A 20,908-nucleotide genomic window follows, 5' to 3' on the forward strand; every position below is an offset into this window, starting at 1 on the left:
CAAGAACATGCACAATCTGTATATAGTGGAAAGAGGTTCTGCAGCATGTATGTGACAGAAAACAGAGTGGTTGTTCAGCATGGAGCATAGCTTTCAGTAATCATAGGGGTATGTGCACGGGGAAGTAGATCTGGCAAAAAATGGTGCAGCGCAAATGCGGGCAGGTATTTGTATAGAGAGAGCTTGTAAAATAGCACGGTCGCTCTGGGTACTTGCATCTCAAGAGCATTAATGGCGATCTACCTTCTTGAATATGGGGGGGTGGGGGTGGTGTGAGAAGGGCATGCAGCTGGGGCTGGGTGCACCTGAACGCTGCAGACCTAGTCCCCGGCATTGGGAACTGTGCGTCAGCTGGAATGTAGGTCTACAGATGGAAAGATGTGTGAAGAGTACAGCTGGAGTTGTCTGTAGTCTACATGATGGGGATCCAGATGTTGGCAGGTACATGGAGGACACATTTTAAACTTGAGTGGGAAAAAGAGAAAACTGAATGAGCTTTTATAACCCCTCCAGGCACCCTGTAAAGGCAACTGGAGAAGTCTTCCTTTGCTATAGATTTCTGTAGAATGGTTTTTAAAGTGCATGGGAAGGATGCCTACATCTATTAAATTCAACATTTTTAAATTGGTATACATTATCCTGTGTGACTTTTCTGCAGACCATTACTGGTTTCATACTGGCTAGAGGATGCTCTGTAGGAGCAGCAGTGAGCAAGCGGAAAGGGTGCTCTCTTCCTTTTTGTGCTCTTTCTTCCAGCACTTGTGCATCCGGGGCTTGCGCTGCTGTTACTCGGTTGTTGCACAGCTCTGGTGGCCTTGAGGTTGGGGTGGTTGTTGATCCCAGTGGGTGGGTATGTGTTGGCTCCTGACGGCCAGGAAGGGCTGTGCAAGGAACAAGCTTTGCTGATGTTTAGCTGCACAATAAAGAGGACATTTGCACTGAAGCGAGCTGATGTGATTGCGGATGGCAGAGGAAGCTGCCAAGATGGCCGTTGCAGGGAGGCCAGACACGCAGGTTTTGTGTTCCCACTCCCATAGCCTGGCTCAGGGACCGTAAGAGTGAGGGAGTAGTGGGGGCAGGGTGCTGTCATTATTTTTATCTCCTCGTCTTGTTGTGCCTGTGCAAAAGTGCCAGCCTTTTTTCTTTTTTTCCCCCCTTTTTTTTTTTCCTTTCTCCTGTGAAGCATTAACTGGGTGGGTTGCCATAGCAACCCCCGCATGATAAGTTGGGCTGCTTGCAGCATTCAAGATTTCTCGCTCTCAACATTCAGTTCTCTTCACCATTTCTCCTGGAGTGCCAAAATGGCTGAGAGCTTTGTGGTGCCGAGCATCCTGCACCCTAAGGGTCGAACGTGTCCTCCAGCCTATTCACTGGAGGCATCAGGGCTGTGTTAGGGCAAGAAGGAGCAGCTGTGCATCCTTGCATTAGATGGAGTTTGAAGAATATGTGCTCTCCTCTTTCGCAGCACACCAGGGCTGAAAATTGAAAGAGGCTTCCGATGTGGCATCCCGTTTATTTGCAAGTTTTCCCGAAGAGGGCTGCGCAGTGTTTGTTGCCTGTTCAAAACAGGCATGTGGAGACGTTGGAGTGGTGCCCAGCCAAGCCCAGCTCATAGCAAGAATGAAAGTATCTTATCCTTTCATTCTAAAAACATACGGTATCCCTGAATATGTCCAGAGAATTCTTTATGTGTGTGTGTGTGTTTTAAAAAAAAAAAAAAAAGAAAAAAAAAGAAAAACAAACAATGCAGGTTCTGGCAGTTTAATAAACTGGACCAACTACAAGTATTTATTTCAAGTCACCTTTGGTTTTGTCCGTAGTACATGAAGCATGCTCTAGGTGAAGAATAAACTTCTCCAGAGTTGGGGGAGAGGGTGTGATCTCCATTTGCTTTCCTGGCCTGTGGCTTTTTGTGTTATAATCCACCCAAATCCAAGCCCAGTTTCACCAGAGATTTTCTTCACTTCTGGGCCCAATTTCCCTTCTTCAAATAGCAGCTAAAAGACCAGTCTAGCATGAAGTGCTCGAGGTCTGTATGTGAGCGATTCTGAGGGACTTTTACTTTTTACTTCATTACTTTTTTAGGATGTTTGTTTGTCACTGTAATTTAAATCGGTTGGCAGGTGAGTTCTGGGGTGCCTGGGGTTAGAGGAGAAAAAGGCTTCTGTTTCTACCTGGGGGAGTACCAAGGCACCTGATGGCAGGGCTGGGGTAAGAAAGGAGTAGAAAGGGTGAAGGGTCTATCAGTGTCTGCTGACCGAATCAGCCTTGTAGAGCTGCTGCTTCCTCTTAATCCTCTCAGACCCTCTCTCTCCTCCCTGGCAGGATTCTCCGTAATAGATGTAATTAGAGCAGCCGTAGCACAAACACTATATAGCTCTGCTGATCTGTGTTCTGTGTTTTCTGGCAGTGCACCTGGCTTCCTGAGAACAGATGTGATTTCCACTGTGCCTCGTGAAACAGGTGGTTGTCAAATGAGATAGCCAGGGACATTGTCCAGTAGTTCCTGTGTCTATAAAAAACCCACCATCAGCACTCATCTGCCATGCACAGGCTGGATTGTTCCAGAAGAGTTAGGAGCAAATCCTGTGGCCTAGCCTGCCCTTCCCTTTGTTGAGTTGTTGTGAATGTAGCAAGGGGCAATGGGAGAAAAGCAAATGGCTTAATGTGGGAGGCTATGTCCTTCCATCGTCTCTGGGTATCGTGGCTGCCATTTTGTCTTCCTGTGGAGAAAAGTCAGATTGTATGATTTGGATGTTCATGATGGATGGCTTCTAAGGGGGGAATTGGAAGTGTGTTGCTGGTATCTGCAGGCCACTGACTCGCAAGCTGTTGGTCTCCGTAGTCACACCTGGCTCCTGGAGATACATTAGAAGGTGCTTTATTTCATTAGTTTGCTGGTAGGAGTGCACAGTAACCCAAAGAAGCCTAGGAGCAGACGGGGCAGCGAGTGAAACCTGACGGGCCAGCACGTAGGGACTGTCGTGGCTTGACTGTCGTGGCTTTGGTCAGTCCCTGCTGTAGTACTTCAGGGCTGCGAAGGTTTTGGGGATCACAGCTGGACGTGGGTTGGAGCAGAGCAGACTAACATGTCCAGTCAGTAAAATGAAGCAGAACAAGGAATTAGGAAGATGTCTTTAGCTAGGAATTACTTGGAGTTGTCACAGTAGAGGCTATAAAGGGCGACGTGGAAGCAGTTGCTCTGTACGTGGCTATTGGCAGATGATGAATGCAGCTTGCTGATACAAACATGATTAGATGATGTCTAGGAAAAGTGTTGGCTGTCTTTGTCCTGTGCCTGCTTCGTTTAAGCAGCGTAGGGACCAGACTGCATGTGTGTGTCCTTAGTACCAAGCCCCTGTGCCAGGCAGTGCCGGGAGGCCACAGGGCTGTGGTAAGGGACCACAGTGTTGGGCCCAGCTGAGGGTCCGCGTACAGCTGAAGGGCTCGAAGCTGATGCTTTCTGATGGCTGCAAATTTCCCTGTTTGGGTGGGTCTCACTGTCTGCGCTCTGAGTTTTGACACTGCGAGTTGCTTATGTGTCGTTCTCTGATGGGGTTGGGCAGGTTTAATTCAATAGATTCTGCCGTTTATGGAGCTGACATCAGAGCAGATGCTTTAAGAAGAGGGCGCACATTTAACAAGCACTTTGTTTTTCCCTCTCTGTCCACTGCGACCTTCAAACTTAGAGAAGCCCTTCAGGGCACGGTGGCCCCAGTCCAAGAAGAGAAAGCCCAGCCTGCTGCTGGCATTAAACTCCTGGGAATCAGACTGGAACATGAGGAGAGAGGATTTCCCAGTATTTCCAACGGTGACCTTCAGAGCTGTGCGAACGTTAGTATTAAACTCATTAGAGGCGGAGGCCCTTCTGTGACCCCGTGTGCATAACTGTCCCCCGCTCTCCCCCCTCGGCTTTGTTTTGGAGGCTGGATGAACGATGCCGCTACCCGCTCTCCAGCTCCTCTAGCCAAGCTGCCACGTCCGTGCAGCCGGCAAGGAGGATGCCCGAGCGCTGACCCCTCTGCTGGCTCCCGGGGGGGGGGGGCTGCGCAGCCCGGGTAGCTGCTGGCACGGTGGGGACGGCGCGGCCCCAGGCTCCTTCGCCGCTGCCGGGAGGAGCCCGGCGCGCCCCGCGTTGGGGCCGGGGCCGGGGGAGGGAGGGAGGCGCCCGCGCATGCCTGCCGCCGGCCGTGCCCCCCGCCCGGGCTAGGCTGGGCTCCGCGCAGCCGTTGCCGGCCGCGGCACGCAGGGAAGCTGCGCCCCCGCGCAGCGATGCGCGCTGCCCCCGGCCGGGCCGGAGAACAAAGGGCCGCCGGCGGCCACCTCCCAGCCCCGGGCTGAGCCGCGCCGCTGCCCGCAGCCACCTGCTGCTCCGCGCCCCGGCGGCGCCCGGCACCTCCCTGCGCGGAGCGGAGGCAGCGGCCGCGCCCGCCGCGTCGCCGGTAGCAGCCGCGGGGAGCGGGGCGCTCTGCGGGCGCCGCGGAGCTGTCCGGGGCCGCGGCCCTGTCCGTGGTGCTGCCGCCCGCGCCGGGGGGAGCCCGGCCCGGCCCGGCCCTGCCCTTGCGTGGATCCCGTGCCGGGGAGACGGCGCCCTCGGATCCGAGTCAGCCCGCGGCTGCCGCCCACCCCCTCGGCTCCCTTCTCGCCGTCGGGTCCGAACCAAGAGGCGCGGCGCAGCCGGCAGCCCGAGGCATCCTGTTGCGCTGGGTCCCCAGCGAGGAGGGGAGCGGCAGCGTCTTCCGAAAGAGCCTCTGCCCAGGTTGAGAGTCGCTCCTGGCTCGGAACAATGGCTGCGCTGCCAAGGCTGGTTTGTGCGTCTTCGGTCGTGTTGGTGGTCTGGGGTAGGTGCTTCCATTCCATGTTGTCTTCAGCTGGGTTCTCCACCAAATCTGGTGCTTGTCTCTTGTAGGATGCCTCTTTAAAGCACCGCTTTTCCTAGCGAGGTTCCCTTAATGTTGTCGTGAAGACCAGCCTTCAAAGTGGCTTTTTTGTTTACAAGAGGAGGAGGAGGAGGAGGAAATGACATTCATGCAGAGTTAGTATGAATGTAATGGAGTTAATATGAGCGGAGAAAATACGTTGCTGCTAAGTCGATTTACGGCACCAAAGCGTATGCTTTAATAGGCATGCAAGTTCTCTACTGTGTCCTGTTGCTGTTGTTTTGAAATTTGCAATGTAATTGAACGTTTAGTCGCCTCAGGGAGGATGTGCAAATCGTTAAGCAGTGCATGTTAGTGCCAGTTTTCCATGCAGTCTGTATAAACTGGAGTAAATCGTTTTATTGCGATTACAGTTTTTCTTCTGCAACCAAGAAAAGGTTGGTTAGTTTTGCCAATACAGCCACCTTGGATGTGCACGTATCCCTACAGCTCTGCGTGTGGGTGCATATCTGCGTGTACGTATCTAATTTAACTGGAGTAAAGCATGATCCAGTAGCTTCTTCCTTATTTCTCCTAGAAAGCTGGGGCTACCTATGGAGCTGGCAGTACGGGAGAATTGGAATCTGGCTGTTTCCAGGATAGCTCCCGGGATAATACAGTGCTCGAGAGAGTGGGTTAATGGTATCTCAGAGGCTGGGGAGGGGGGAGCAGCCAGCAAAGTCAGCATCTTCAGCGAGCTAAACTCGAGGCTTTGGAGACATGTTTGGACAGACAGAACCCAGTACTGTTTAGCCCAGGGGACAAATGTCAGCAGGGATTTAGTCTGAGATGTCATGCTGAAGCATTCCTTTTCTTACCAAGTATGTAGCTTCACAGACAGTGATTTTTGTCTGGTTTGGGAGAGCAGTATTTTATAGTTGCCAGTGTTAGCACAGAGCTGATTGGAAGCATTTTGAACAGGAAGGCATGCAAAATCAATAACTCGTCCCGCTGCCAAATTTACTCGAGTCCAAGCCCCTTGGTTCCCAGTACTGCTTATGAAACCTAGAAATGGGAGGGGTGGTGAGTCCTCCCAGTTTGAACACATTGCCTGATTAAAACATCCAGACCTTTTAACTTAGCACGACGAGCGAGCTGTTCCCCCGTGCTTGAATTCTGAGCTTTCTCTCATACCAGACTGTAATTGCTACTGTAACAGGAGCATGCTCAGCATGGGAGAGAATGAACAATGCCTCTAAAGCAGCATTAATTACTATGAGAAAAATTAAAGTTGTGGCAAAGCAGATGCTGGAGAGGTGAATCTGCATGAAGTGATCACCCTCTGTTAATTATTATAAATTATTTATACCTCAGAGAAGGAAGCTTGGTAAAATTTGACATTTCAGACTTAGCTGTTGTCAAAGGGTGCTAGCAACGAATCAAATGGTTTTCCATTGGGGATGATGTGATCATAAATGCCGAGATGTGGATAACTGATGTCTCTCTAATTCTCTCTTATGCTTCTCTGTCTCGCTTCTTCTCTGCTGCTCCTTCTCCCTAGCTGGTTTTTGTTCTGCAGTATGTGTTGAAGTTCCATCAGAAACAGAGGCTGTCCAAGGAACGCACATGAAGCTACTCTGCATCTCCTGCATGAAGAGGGAAGAGGTCACAGCCAGCACGGTGGTGGAATGGTTCTACAGGCCGGAGGGTGGAAAAGATGAACCTGTATGTATGTTTGGTAGCTGAGCCCTTGTTTTCATAGGTCTTACTGTGAAACACAGCCCAGTGAACTCATGTGGGAGAAGCCAAAAGGTATTTATGAGAGTGTAAGTTTGTCCTGCAGCAGGATCCCCAAGGAAGGCTGTATAAGGGAAGGAGAGAGACCCAAATATGAACAAAAGCTTTCTGCCACATTCTTACTCAAAGTCTATAGAAACGCCCAGCAGGCTGCTTTCGTATCACAGAGCAGAGACGAGCTTGGAATTCAGCTCTAAGCTGCGGATCTTCACAATTTTTGCAGCATTTTCACCCAGAGGTTCCACAGCACTAATTTTGAGCAGTAACTAAAGTGTCTTTTCCTCACTTAGCTGATTTCCACGCTTGGGCACAGCATGAACTCATGGCAGGAGAAGCTAGAATCTATTGTTGAGTTCAAACATTTGGGGCTGTACATACATGAATGTGAATTTCCAGTTCCATTCCTTGAATACATAAAGTCTAGTACGTAAGGAAATCGAGAAGGGGAACAGAAGTATGGAGTGACAGCTGGTACCCTTGGCCAAGTCTCCTTTCTTAGGACACTTCTGAATCCCAGAGTTGTTCTTTGGAGGTTAAATCAGGCTCCAATAAATCTCCAGGACAGGATTTACTACTTTTTGCCTCAGAGAAAGCAGGGGCATCCTGACTGTGGGAGGATCTCTGTGAGTTGTTTTGGATCCCTGTCAGGAAAAGGTAAAATTTGTTTTCAGAGTGAATGAAAATGGGAATTGTACAGATGACGGGCAACTGGAATTCAAGAAAGAATGGTAAAACAGAGAATAAGATAAAGGCCGAGTGCACATGTTTCTTTCTAGCTATTTTATCTGAGTATGAAGCATTAGATCAGTGGTTGCATTTCATCGTGATTGAGCGGGGCCAGGCAAGATGACAAATATTCTCCTACTGTCTGAGAACTAAAGGCACCATCCTAAGGAATGAGATGGGAATTCACTTTCAGTGACCTGGGTGATACATTTGCCAGTGGCAACCCAAACAATGCTAATGCAAGTGGGCTGGGGCGGGCAGTTTAATGATGGGGACTGTGGTCAGCCAGAAACTTTTGCAAGAGATTAGACCCGTGAAAGCCACCCAAGCTCTGTTGTTCTGATGTACCATTTTCACGCTGTCATATTTATCCTGCCTGCATTTCAGCTGAATATCCCAGGGCTTACCGAAAATGACTGTTTGTCTTTGCTGTATTTATTCTGTCGTTCCTTCTTAAGATGACCTTACATGCAGTGAGTGACAGGCTAGACACGAAGACTGCAGGATCCTAGTTTTTAGTTCCATTGCTGATCTTCTGATCTTCTGTGTCATTGTCCACATGTGTCTCTGTTTTTCTGTGCCTTAGTTTTTCTACCTCTGTGATGGAGATAATTTAGTTTTCTGTCTTTTGTAAAGTAGTCTGGGATTTTGAGGTAAAGGATGATAGAGTATGAATAGCTGCTGTTACTAAGGAAGCCATAGCCCCGAATGTACGTGTGTGTAGCTAGAGGATGATGATGTTCCTTGCATATGCTGTGGTGTTGTCCGAGGTACGAGTCAGTGATTAATCAGAATACCCCTTCGCATTTCCTCACAGATCTATGAGTACAGGAAAACGAACCATGAGTTTCCAAGTCGCTTCAGTGGTCGGTTACAGTGGAATGGGAGTAAAGACATGCAGGATGTATCCATCACTGTGTTAAATGTGACCTTGAACGATTCGGGTATCTACACCTGTAACATCACCCGGGAGTTTGAGTTCGACATTCACCGACCTCTCTTCACAAGCTCCAGATGGATCCACCTCACCGTGGTGGAGGAGGGTACGAAGGACTGGCAGAAAGCGTGTCGTGCCTTAACTCGCCGTGGGTGTTGCCATCCAGGGATATAGTTTGTCATTGCATTGCAGGAGGGGGGTGACTGAGCTGCCAGATAGTCGTGTCTGTCTTTGCCAGCAAGAAACACTACACGGGGTTCAGGAGGAAAGACCTGCATTTTGTTTGCCGGCTGCAGCCTCTTTTTAGGCTCGGAGTGGTTGAGTGAATGTGGGGAGGTATAATAAGCTTGGCAGGCTGGGGCAACAGCTGGGAGCAGCTGGGCAGGCACAAGAAGCAAGCAGAGGTTTCTAGTTTCTCTGCTCGGAGCCCTCGCTTCTGCCCTGGCGGCTCTAGGGTGCTACAGCACAGCCTTTGCCAGGGTTCCCGCAGCGTCTGCTTCCTTGCTTCCGCCCCCTCCCTCTTGGAACGACTCGTTCTCCATTTTGATATCAGTCTCTTGCTTCCACCCTCTCCCAATTCCCCCTTCCTTTTGCAGTGCTCCTGAGTCTTTCTCTTCCTCTTGGGTTTGCTCAGTTCAGTGCTGAAATCCTGGCTTGTTAGAAATCAGTGGGAATTCTGCAGTTCTCTTCAGAGAGGGACAAGAGCTTTTAGCCCTCATCTTTTTCTGCTGCGTCTTCCATTCCCTTCATCCCCACAAGCATCTCTGTGTTTTGATCTCCTTCAAATCACTGGCGGCACAATACAGTCAAGTAACACCAGCGAGTACAATGCACAAAGGAAACAGAGTGTGAATATGAGATAGGCTAACGGTGAGCAATCTGTATGACTGTGTGGGTGGCAGAGAACACAAGGTACATACGAGCCTGCGCATGTTTGATTCCGCTGGAAACACGCAGTGGGATCGCTGCTGGCGTATCCTGTTGGCAGCCTCGCCTGTTCCTGTCTTTTGCCCCCTCACAGTGTAGTGGAACCTGGGTATCTCTGGCAAGGTGGGTTAGGAAGGATGCCGCGAGGGTGGAAAGTGTCAGTGGAGCTGCTCTGGTCCGATAGCTGCATGTAAATGATCAGAGATTATTTCGTTTTCTTAACAGCTGGAGAAGACTTCACCTCGGTCATCTCTGAAATTATGATGTATATTCTGCTGGTCTTCCTCACCTTGTGGCTACTGATAGAAATGGTCTATTGCTACAGGAAAGTCTCTAAGGCAGAGGAGGCTGCCCAGGAAAATGCGTAAGTGTGAAATATCTCCAGATGCGAGCTGTTCTGCGAGGGTTCTTCAGATGTCTCAGTCCAGATCAGACCGCAAGAAGACTTGAACTTTGCTATTGCACATTTCTAGCTGATGTTTGCTATGTCTGGAATCATTGCAATGTTTAGGAGTACCGAAAGAGACAGCGCACTTGCGCAAAGCACCAGGTAGGGAGGGTGGCCACGGTGCACGGTATTCCGAAGTGGCCCGGTTTGAACTGCGCAGAGATGCTCTCCTGGAAGGCCTGCTTTCTGACTCACAGATGCAGTTGACACACCAGAGATGTTCCAATTTTTATACTGGCCCATTCCCATCTTTCTACATACTTGGCTTGGATAAGGACGCTCTTTGTACATGGTAGGAAGGCTGTATGCATAGGATTTTATAGTAGGGAAGACTCGGTGTCTGCTCCTGACTATGCTGAGGAGACTTTCCTACTGCGAGCATCTTCTACAGGTGACATTTGTTACCTTAGAGGTACTTCTAGGCATTCAAGATCTCTGTAAGGGTGAATGGACCCAAACTGGTTTTTGCACTGTAGCACTTGGGGTTATGCTTTCCTCCTTCCCTCCAACTACAGGACAGACTATCTTGCGATTCCATCAGAAAACAAGGAAAACTGTGCTGTGCCTGTGGAGGAATAGCAGAGAGGAGTCAGCGGAACCAATGGCACCAAGGTAGGTGATGAGGAAACAGTCAATCGCTGCTTGCGTCTGTCAGCCTTTCAGCCTTACTACAGTGGGTTAAGCCTGTGCGGGGCTGGAGAAAAGGCGGACAAGAGACTCCTGGAGTCTGGCTGTGCTCCTTCTCTGGAGCTTCCCCAGTGACCTTAGAAGCGACACAGGTATCTTTAGGTGGTGGGTGTACTAATATTACTTTAAACCCCTAACCAACACACACGTTCACTTTCAGGTCATGGTGTAATTACCCCTCCTTTGCCCATTCCCGTGGAGCTCGGAATAGTCACTGTCCCCTGCAGATGGGGAGCTGTGCTCAGGAGGAATATAAGGGCACTATCTCCAAAGGAAGTGTCTGCTAGGAAGGACTTTGTGTGCAAACAACCAAGATCTAGATCTTTTAAAGTCTTGTTCACATCCTGTCAGTTATCATGCGAATTATATCACGATCCTCACTTGAGTAAGGTCAAATGACTCCAAATGTGCTCCAAGAGGAATTCTCTCAATTGCAGGAGCTCTGAAGACAGAAGGACTGCGTCATGCCAGCCAGGTTTGAGGGGGAGCTCTGCACCATCGGGAGGAAATGCGGGGAAGTGTAAATTCTCTTCCGTTTGCCTTGGACTCTGTACAGCCTTGACTTTGGACTCATGACTCCATTCTGAGCTGCCAGCCCATTTGCCAAAGGACTCTTCTTTTGAAGCATGCTGAGCAAAGGGCACAGGGGTGCAGGCAGCATGGCTTCTTCCCAAGTTTTAGTCCCATCATCACGTTAATGGCTTTGTAAATGTTAAGTGTCATTTCTTAGCTGCTGTCACCACCACCTTTATTTGCTAAATATGCTAGTTCTCCATTGCAGAGGTAAAGGGTATGTATGTCGTGTTACTCTGACCTGCAGGACTGGGAATGAGGTCATCTTAGGGTGATGTTCCACCATATGTTACAGCCCAAGCAGTCTTACAGGGTTCAGACAGGAATAATTTAATTAGTTGTTGCTCAGTAAGTTGCTCTGGACTTTGGGCTACCCGTGCATAGGCAGAGTTAGGATGAGGACTATGATGCATTAGAATTGTTGTTAATGTGTAGTAGGAAGGATGAGTCCCTGTGCCATGTTCACACTTGCTTCTGAAGGAGGGAACTGAGAATAAAGATCCTGAAGTAATCATACTTTGGGAGGCAGCATGACGTAAGTACGAGAATCCCCTGTACCCCCCTTTCATTTAGCAAGTGTCAAAATTCTTAGTTCCTTCCATTTGCCTTGCACAGCAGGTTTACTCCTCAAGTATGCAGAGACACAGTGATAGGAATAACCTGCGGAGCCGCGTTCTGCAACAACAGGCAAGCCAGTAGGACAAGGTATGCAGTTCACCCGTTTCTGGGGAAACCCCCGAAAGGAAAACAGCCTGACGCAAGTAGGCAAGCAAAGTAAATAGGATGCACAGCCCTCGCAGGAAAAGGACGGACAGCTTTGTAAAATGGTAGTACTTTTTGTAACTGTGGTATCAGTCTTCTCATACTATAGTGTAGCTCCACCTAGAGGAATAGACAGAAAACGCTTATTTTTTCCTAGTTAATTGTAATTCTTTCTTGTGATAATTAGTCACTGGTTTGAGTAGTCAACGTTCATCGTAAATGATCCACTGCTGCACAGGAATCACGCTGTAAATTCAGTGTTTCCTATGCAAACTTACCTTTTCAATTGTAGTGGATTAAGTAGAGTAAAATTTGTTTTCTGGCCTCCAATGTAGATCAGTTGAGCTCAACAAGTAGGATTACAAGGAGGAGAAAAAGGCAGAAACATTGGCCGGGGTGGAATTGTACCCTAAGACACAATGGGGGAAGGTTTGGGTTTTTTTCATATAGCCAATGTTGTTACATCCCTGCTGCAATGGAGCCTATACCGCTTGCAAGAGTTGACAAATTCTGCTAACACTGACCGCTTCTAAATAGTTACAAAGTGCTTGTGAATCGAGGCATGCTTCCCACCTATGGAATTTCCTCTGCTTTGTTCTGCTGCTTTTTATGTGCTGCTAAAATCATGGAAATTACTCCATTTGTAAGTCAGGCCCAGGCCAGATTTCTAACTGGCAGTTGTTCAAAATTCCTTTTTAGAGTGGGTGTCAACTGTAGTAAACTACTACAATGCAGTCTTCACAGTAGGATCGCTCTCAAGTCCAGCACCAAGTCTGGCAACCTGAGCGCATTTTGCAGATGAAACGCACTTGCAGTCTGGGCATTGGTTCTTTAAAACCTAATATCTAAAAGGGGAAAAAAGCAGCTCCTCTTCTAATTCAGCTGGATGTCTTCATTTTCCCTAGGCCAACTTGCCTGGCCTCGGGGCAATTTTGGGCATAATCCTAACTCTAAACCCACAGCAACAGAGGAGGGACTAGATTGTAACTCCAGAGTTTCCGTCACTGACCACAGCATTGATGCCCACGGTGATTTTTAGGTAAGGTCACATAACTTCTCTCCCACTTCTGCTCCTCAGTCCCCGTGAAGCATTGATAACCCTCTGGTGTCATAATGTTAATTTAAAAAAGGAGTAAACTGAGAACTTCTTGAGAGCTACCTCAGGTGGTAAAGAAGAGTCATCCCTTAGTCCTGCACCTTCCGGTTATCTTACATGCATCTTCTCAAGATGCTTTTTTTTGGACATACCTTTCACTTTTCCAGTTCCTGCAGACAGATATGACTATTGCCCTGTGTTGTTCTAGGCAGGAGAAAATGGTGTGTAAAATTTGCTCAAGATTCTCATAGCAAAAAAAAAAAACCCACCACAATTGGGGTTTTTTCAAGGGTGGTGTTAAAGGCAGGCTGTGTCCTGGAAGAGATGGTCCTGGCGGGTCTCTGAAAAGACTCTCTCTGTATTTGAAAATGGCAGAAGAGACTTTAGAATAGGCAGGATAATAAAAAGAACAAAGCACTCACGAGTCGCACTGTTTGTTTGATAGTTGGTTTTTTTTTTAATTTATACTGTACTTCCATTGTACTAGCTACTTTACATTAAGTTTTGGCTGCATAGCCTTTACAATTCCTAGGTTCTAGCAGGTAAGTTTCATTATCATTTTACCGCATTTTGCGCACAGCGCAAAGTTTATGACAGTTAGACAACTCCCAAAACAAAACCACGGTTCCTCCCCCACCCCACCTTAGAGTTCACGTTAGTGCTACAGGCGCCTCGGCCAACAGCCCCCCGCTTCCCGGGCTCTGGTGGTGAAATCCAGAGGGGAAGCGCATGCCTACGGGCGATTGTACGACCCGCTCCCATTCCTTGCTGAAGTGAGGCGAGCCTCGTTAATTTGCAGTTGCGCACAGCAATTGGGGTTGCAGGATCCAGGGCCTCAGGTGGGGAGAACACGCTCCAGGTTTTTAGCAGCTTTATCCAGCCCTGGAGCACGCGATGGGAGATGAACTGTCGTGAGAACGGTAACGTCCCAGAAGTGCCATAGCCACGCGATGCCAGTCCTGGGCGGTTGTAACGCTGCAGTGGTTCATGCTGCTCCTCCCTCCCCCCTGACCTCGTCGGGCCAAGAGCCAGGTTAGTGCTTCTGTATCTGCTCTGTTAAGTGCTATTACAAGGGAGGTGGGCTTGCGAAGATGGGGAACGATGCGCGTGTGGCACAGGCTCCACTTCTTTGCTGGATAAACTTGCTGTTTTTAACAGCCGCTCTCCCAAATCCTAATGCCGCTGGGGCAGATTGGGCCGAAACTGAGACACGACCAAATGGCTCTAGAACCTGAGCTGCACATTGGTTTTATTCCCGAACTATTCTCGGAGTGTGGGGTGGGGAAGGTGGCCATTTAATGTTAGCAATGGACTTGGCCTAAATGAGTGAGGTAACAGAAACGGCCAGAGGAGGTACCTCCCTGAGCCATGTGCAAATATAATTCCTTCAGCAGAAGGAAGTCCTTTTACCTACTGAAAAAAATAAAACACATTCACTTGAAGAGCATACAGACTGCGGCAAGGAAAGGCAAGCAGGGACAGCACCAGGTCAGTCCATCTATGACATGGGGAACGATTGTCCAGCAGCAAAGGTGCGAGGGGAGAGGGAAAAGCCATAGCAAGCACTGCAAAACGTGTGTGGGAGAGGAGGGCATGGCACGCCACGTATCCATGCTAAGAGTTAAGCCCATGCTGTCTGGCTAGATCGGGAAATAATCTCAATCGGCAGTCGATCAAGCCACGAGGAGATTATTTGGCCAGTGTGCACATCTAGAAAAAGAAAGGTATTATGGCACAGAGAGACTTGTGCTGTAGAGACTGCAAAGCATAGAGGGATCAGAGCATGCCAGGCAGGGTGAATGGGCCAGAAAGTCAGCACAGTCATGTCTCGGAAACTACACCGACACAAATGTTTTGTGAGCCACTTACCTCAGATGCTTTGGTTTAAGAGTCTCTGTTTCGAGTATCGTTTTAAGCAAGCCCCTGCCGGATATTTTAACTAGTGCTGAGACTGTCTGAAAAGACCAAGCCGGAGTCCACACGACTGCGCCATGAAACGTACCTGTGGCAGCAAGCCTGGCAGAGATCATCCTGTTGGAAAGATCTCTTTGGAGTTCAGCAGGTAGCGCGGAAAGCACAGGTCTGTCAAGAGCTGTGGGACAGCGGCAGCTGCCTCGACAAAACATGATGGCATTGCCTCCCCTGAGCCAGGCACTGTTGCTTTAAAGAAAGTGTGTGTTACTGACTCTGCTTTTCTGCATACTGTGGAAACAGAAGGTCCCACCTCTAAATTGGGAAGTGGTTTGCTTCTGTCCTTGGGAAAAGCAGATGCTGATGGATAGAGTGCTACCTGGTTAAAATGGCTATTTCAGTGCACATCACGGAAACACTAAGGACATTCTGTGGAGAAATCCTCTCGGGAGCGTAGCATCTCCGCACTGATGGCAAAGGAGTACTCAACGTGTTTGCCACACATGACCGAGCCCCACTGTGGACAGTGCCTCTTCCTAGATCACTGCGCTAGGCTAGAGACCGTGTACGCCTGGGTACTAACCGTCACAGATTGTTTTTTCTAAACATTAACTCACATGCTGGCTTTATGCTAACTGTGCTCGTGTAAATGAACCCAAAGAGGAGTCTCAAATGTTTTCCCACTCCCAGTAGCACAGAAAGACCCATCTAACTAGCCGGGAGTGATTCACTCCTGCAAAACATCTGCCGCTAACCTCTATTTTGCAGCTAATTGCGCGTGAGCAGTGCTGGTCTTTTTAGGGTTGGAGACCATCTATCTCCACCGCTCTGTCCTAGTGCTGGATGGTGTGAAAGCTGCAGGCTGCCCTCTCTGTCTCCTCTACTTAAGTGCTTTAGGATCACTGAAAGATGATGGAAATACACGGCTGAGAAGGCAAAGCTACCACGAGGGGGAGAGGGATTAAGGCCACGTGACACACAAGTACTGTATTCACCAAAACCTGCATGTATGCAGACCCTGCTGGTCAGCACTTCTGACATGCGGAAAGCCAAAGTGTGAGATTTGCAATTGTGTCTTTTGCTCAGCCTTGGTGTATCGCAGGCGCCTTCCTGTCACCTTTATATCTGCACAGAAATGACTGTAGAGCATATCCAAAAGGTCTTGTTTCAAGTACCCAGACCAAAAGTGTCTCCAGCCACTATTTGGAAAACAAATTTCTACCTTATTGTATAAAAGTAGGAAAAAGCATATACGTAGGCTACGTGGTTTAGTGCTGAGGAGACAAGTAGGCTAAAAAAGTCTGTCCCTGTCTATACCCAGGTGAGCTTCTGAAACTAGCGGGGTCTGATAAGAATACAGATTAAGCATGCCACGCTTTCTGAGAGGGGATATGGCAATGCAGCCATTGTTATTTCAGAGGCAGTTTTGTGCCGGGGCTTTAAATCGAGGAATGCGTCGTGCTTTGAAACCTTGCCTCTTTCAATACAGAATCATATTTATGATAAAGGCATGCTGCATGTCTCTTGGGTTTCCCTTTATTAGATCTAAAGCAGACGAGTGGGGTCAGGTGGCCAAATGGCAGACTGCTGCCCCAGACTGCTACGGCAGTCTATAAGCTGTGGGTAAACGCATACTCTGTGTCAGCAGCATAACCGAGATTTGTCAGGGGAGATCAAAGTCGTGTGACTTTTTTCTCTTCTCTAAAGGACTTAAGGGAGCCAGAAAGGATTTATGCAGAAGTTAGTATCAATTAATATTGAAGTTTTCTGACTGAAGCGTGCCTTGCATGGTTGTCCAGTTAATTCATAGCTAAGCTCCTATTCTTACCATTGCAGGTACCTTCTTCTGTTATAATTAAGTGGATTGTGCAGACCCAGCAATGCCCCTGTCTCAGGCACATGCTTCTGATCTTACCACCTGAAATGACCACAAGACGCAGGTTCTTTGTAGACTTTACACACAGGTACTGCACTAGATACATTTGGTATCTACTCTATGAATGCAGGATTCCCTAGCAGTTATCCAGGTCTCAAATTCACCTTGAGCTCATCCCAGATGCCATAACCCAAACACCTCTTTTAAGGTAAGCATTAGAAGGCATGTATTTATCAGAAGCGAGATTGTATCAAGCTAGGATTAGTGAGTATATTCTTCTCCCATATGAACAGGTGAGACAGATACACAAACTGGCAAATCACAGCCTTCTGTCCCCCATTCTCCCTCCTCCCAGCAGGCAGCATCTTACTTGGCAAGAATTAGGCTACTAGCTGTTGGCATTAGTTTGCATGTTTGGCTGGAGAAATGCTTTTTTTAAAACTCCCTTTTGTAGTTGTTCAGCTTCTGCAAATCAAAACTCAGCTGCCCTCACCTGGCAGATTACCAGCGGCAGAAGGGTCAGAGGGAGGACTTGGTGGGGAAAGGCATCTGCGAGTATAAAGGAAGCTACCGTTGACGTGGGATTTCTGGTGCAGGTAAGCAAGGCAAGCAGGTAAAGAAATGAAATCCTGACAATGGAGGCCAAGCTATGACTTGGCTGTGACTGCTCAGGGAAGGCAGAAGTACCACCCCCTGTAACATTACTCGGGTTGCTCGGCCTTGCTCCTAGAAAGTGTTGCTCATTTCTCTAGGAAATGTAATCATAAACTGACAGGTCCAAAACTGTCTATGGCTGCAAAAGGAACGAATCTGTCGCCTGGGACTGCACCGCAGTAGCAGGCGATTCCTGTGGTAGCTCTCTAGAGGAAGGCATCTAGGTGAAAACACGCCAAGGTTTTGTTTAAGCCCTCACCTTTAGTGCCATTGTGGGTTTTGCCTTAAGTACAAGACCTTGCTTTTTTCTCTTTTGTTATTACTCTGATAAATTAAGAGGCAATAAAAGATCATTAATCCTATGCAACTCCAAGCCAACTTGCTGCCAAGTGGCAAAAAGGAATAACTAGGAATCTGAGAAATAGAAACCTAAGGCCTCAAAGAAAAACCTTCCTCGGTCTGAAGGGCACTGCATGTACAAGGTTCTGTTTTGTGACCACCACCCTTACGCTCCTTATTGAAGGATTTAACGTAGCTGTGTGTCAGGATATATGTCAAACATATTAGACCCAATTTAAAGTAATGTGCGGGTAGAATGAATATTAGGGCTTGGGATTGTTATGGCTGCCTCTGCGTGGCCGCACATTAATTTAACAGAGCTTGTACAATCCTGTCTCTCAGGCCAAGCCTGAGGAAGCTGCGTCAGCAGGAACATCCCAAATTTAACGTGACGGCAATCTGGAATAATGCTGCAGAAGAAGGATGCACGGATGAGCGAATGGATTTCTTGCCTCCGTAACTAGCGAGAGAATGTGAAATTGGTAAGAAACCACCTCTGATCACTAGCATTTATTTTCGACCCTCTCGGACAGGTAGGTGTCTCTGCCTCTCAATGGGTTATGTCCGTCTATGTACAAAACCCTCCCTGTGAGGTGGCAGAGACCCCACATTCCAGGCTTCTCTCTCAAGATGGGGCCTTTTTTCTTTTCTGGCACGGGCAAGGTGGCAAGGACAGGGCTTCCTCTCTGTCTTCTTTCTTGGTGCTTGGAATTAAATTTTAGAAAAGGGGAAGACAGGCAGCAGGGGATTTTTCTGTGCTTAGTAATTGTGGGAGTGACTAACGGGGAAACGGGACTCTTGGCCAGCGTGGCAAGTCAGTGCGGGGAGCCGGGGCCCTCCTGTCCCAAGATGAGCCACAGAATGCCCTTCCCAGGCACTAGCACCGCAGTTTCATTGTACAGTAGCCATTTCAGCAGCCTCCCTGGAAAAAAGTCAGGGAGCAGTACAGTAGTCAGCAGCATTAAATTAAATAAATAGTCATAAATACACATTACTCTGTAGTTGTCGAGGGATGTCTTTCCCAATTGTACCTTGCTTTCACACTCTTAAATGTCTTTTTGATCACCTGTCTTCATCCGCACTCCTTCAAATGTGAGTCTTCTGCGCAACATGTCGCGTTTAGCACTTGGTCATGAAAATCGTAGGCAGGTTGGGAAAAACCAGCGGGTTACTTCTACGTACATTACCTTTCCCTAATTGGAATGCACAGGCGGGAGCTTGTGAGGGTTTTCCTTAGACGCCACTTTGTCACCCTGCTGTGCGGATGAGAGTTTCTAGTACAGAGACAGGAAAACCAGTTACTCACCCTTACGTCCCCTGCTCTTTCAGCACCCATTGGAGCTAGAGACAACACACAAGCTAGAACTGCACCGTTTGCATAAGGGGAATATGCAGCTGACTCCCTCCTGCCCTTCAGAAGGTGGAAAAATCTTGGTGTTGAACAAGGTGGACACTGAGGGCCTCAGAAGTCACCTAATCTGTCTGGCTGAGTAAGATGAGAAAGCACTTACTAAACATTCAAACAAGCACCCTGCATCCCAACCACGTCACAGCGGAGTCTGGTACAGCGCAGCCTCTGCTGTCCCCCTTCCTCATTTGGCTGCTAATGGGAGCCTGGAATTATCCCCCAGAACAAGTAAAATTGCATATTGTCTTTTTTAATGCAGCTCTACCACCCGACTTGCTTACAGAGCAAATGCTTTGCTATCCAGCTTATGAGAGATACCAGTCAGATGCCTCATACTGTGGACATCCTTCCGCAGTCCCTTTTTTCTTCTATTTTTTGGTCCCCGTGACCCTTCCTGACCTCTTCTGGACTGTCAGAGGCCCTGTTACTATATAGATGCAATCATGTAAATATCCACAGTGATGGGTTGTTGCTATATAGATGCAGTCATGTAAATATCCCAGCAAAGGAAAGGAAGTTGTTCCTTTTCTCCCTAATGTTTTCCCACAGAGTTTATAAGAACAAGGTAAGTGCGAGGTGGTACGAGCAAAATGGTCTCACAGACCAGGGGCAGGAGGGAAATTGGCTGAGCCAGGTAGCGGGAGCAGTTGCAAATAAATACTAAGTTTGGTTTTCTTTCTAAGTTGGGGTACTCCCCCTATCGTGGGAAGTCGCACAGGTAGTAGCCCTTTCAGCACCGATGTAGATCTTCAGCACAGGGATGGCTTAATGGCAGGGGCCCAAGCACATAGAAAGCAGAGAACTACAGAAAACGTAAAGGGGACACTGTCAAAGGGAATGGAAGTGTGCTTTCTGTGGTGTGGCTCTCCTCCATCCATGCACCTTGTAGGCAGATACTCCCCACCATCTCCTTGGCTATTAATGCAGTATCAATAACAGGAGGCAGCAAACTAGTGTTTGGAGACAGCATTTCAGCTCATTTACATTCTGTGCTTTGCTCTCTGAACCAGGCTGGCCGGCATGACAGCAAATTGTATTTCAGCTCCAAGAAGTATAGAAGGTGATTGCCAGGGAGACCTGCTCTCTACAGACATACAGCAATTCCTCCAGAGGCCTCCTCTCCCAGTGCGGAATAGTTTTGTAAGGGATTGACGGCGAGTGCCAAAACCTCTCTGCCCTGAAGCCAGCAAGGTAAGAAAGTTGACAGTGTCCCCTTTATACGTATAGATAAATATAGTCAGCTGGGGACCTTCATGCGCAGGGAGGGGTGGGGGGGCACTCACTCTGATGCTTCCCTTCGAAACAACAAAAACAAAACAGACAGACAAACAAACAAACAGCCAGGAATATTACAGAAGAGTGGTGCAAGGGCCCAGGGGAGCACACTTAGGCGCACCCCTAAGCGCACCTCAGTGCCAGGAGAGCACAGCCCTCCCACACACGCACACACACCACACTACCACCGAGACAGACGCTCCATTTCAGCCAGTGTTGGAGGTCAATCCTTCCTCTCGATACGTAGGCTTTTTTTTCTCTTAAAATCTGTATATAATATATATATTTATATTCTGTCTGTATATATATATATTTATATATATATTTATATATCCTATTTACACATATTGCACACCGTCCTCTGGCCTCCTGCATTCCTGCCTGTTAGTGGAAATGTTTCCGTTTCTCCTCTGGATCTGACCCGAAGTCCCGGGACCCGATGCCATTCTGAAGATTTATTAGTGAATCCTTCATCTGCAAGACAAGAAATTTCGCCACTGTGATGCTACCCTAGAGGTGAGAGTGCTTCAGGATTTGCTTCCCCAGCGGTGCCTCCTTCTTCCATGTAAAGTATTGATACCATAGTCATCTGGTTTTTGGGAGCAGCATGTCAGGGTGTCAGGGCTGGGATGT

General features: G+C 48.3%; 2 protein-coding genes across 9 annotated transcripts in view; one reads left to right on the forward strand and one right to left on the reverse strand.

Moving 5' to 3' along the window:
* The window catches only part of SCN3B (sodium voltage-gated channel beta subunit 3), a 64,656-nt gene extending 47,989 nt beyond the window's left edge, over window positions 1-16,667 (forward strand). The window contains exons 8-13 of the mRNA XM_072884363.1: window positions 6,421-6,584; window positions 8,200-8,425; window positions 9,472-9,610; window positions 10,210-10,306; window positions 10,819-12,755; window positions 16,560-16,667. Coding sequence (XP_072740464.1) covers window positions 6,486-6,584; window positions 8,200-8,425; window positions 9,472-9,610; window positions 10,210-10,273 — 528 coding nt within the window. The 5' untranslated portion in view covers window positions 6,421-6,485 and the 3' untranslated portion in view covers window positions 10,274-10,306; window positions 10,819-12,755; window positions 16,560-16,667. The remainder of the gene's footprint in view (window positions 1-6,420; window positions 6,585-8,199; window positions 8,426-9,471; window positions 9,611-10,209; window positions 10,307-10,818; window positions 12,756-16,559) is intronic.
* Window positions 13,961-20,908, reverse strand: part of GRAMD1B (GRAM domain containing 1B) — a 143,463-nt gene continuing 136,515 nt past the window's right edge. For all 8 annotated transcript variants that reach the window (XM_072884354.1, XM_072884352.1, XM_072884353.1 and 5 more), the window contains one exon: window positions 13,961-20,749. In XM_072884354.1, the coding sequence (XP_072740455.1) occupies window positions 20,660-20,749 (90 nt within the window). In that variant the 3' untranslated portion in view covers window positions 13,961-20,659. The remainder of the gene's footprint in view (window positions 20,750-20,908) is intronic.

This window comes from Ciconia boyciana, chromosome 20 (genome assembly GCF_034638445.1).
Source record: "Ciconia boyciana chromosome 20, ASM3463844v1, whole genome shotgun sequence".
Taxonomy (NCBI): domain Eukaryota; kingdom Metazoa; phylum Chordata; class Aves; order Ciconiiformes; family Ciconiidae; genus Ciconia; species Ciconia boyciana.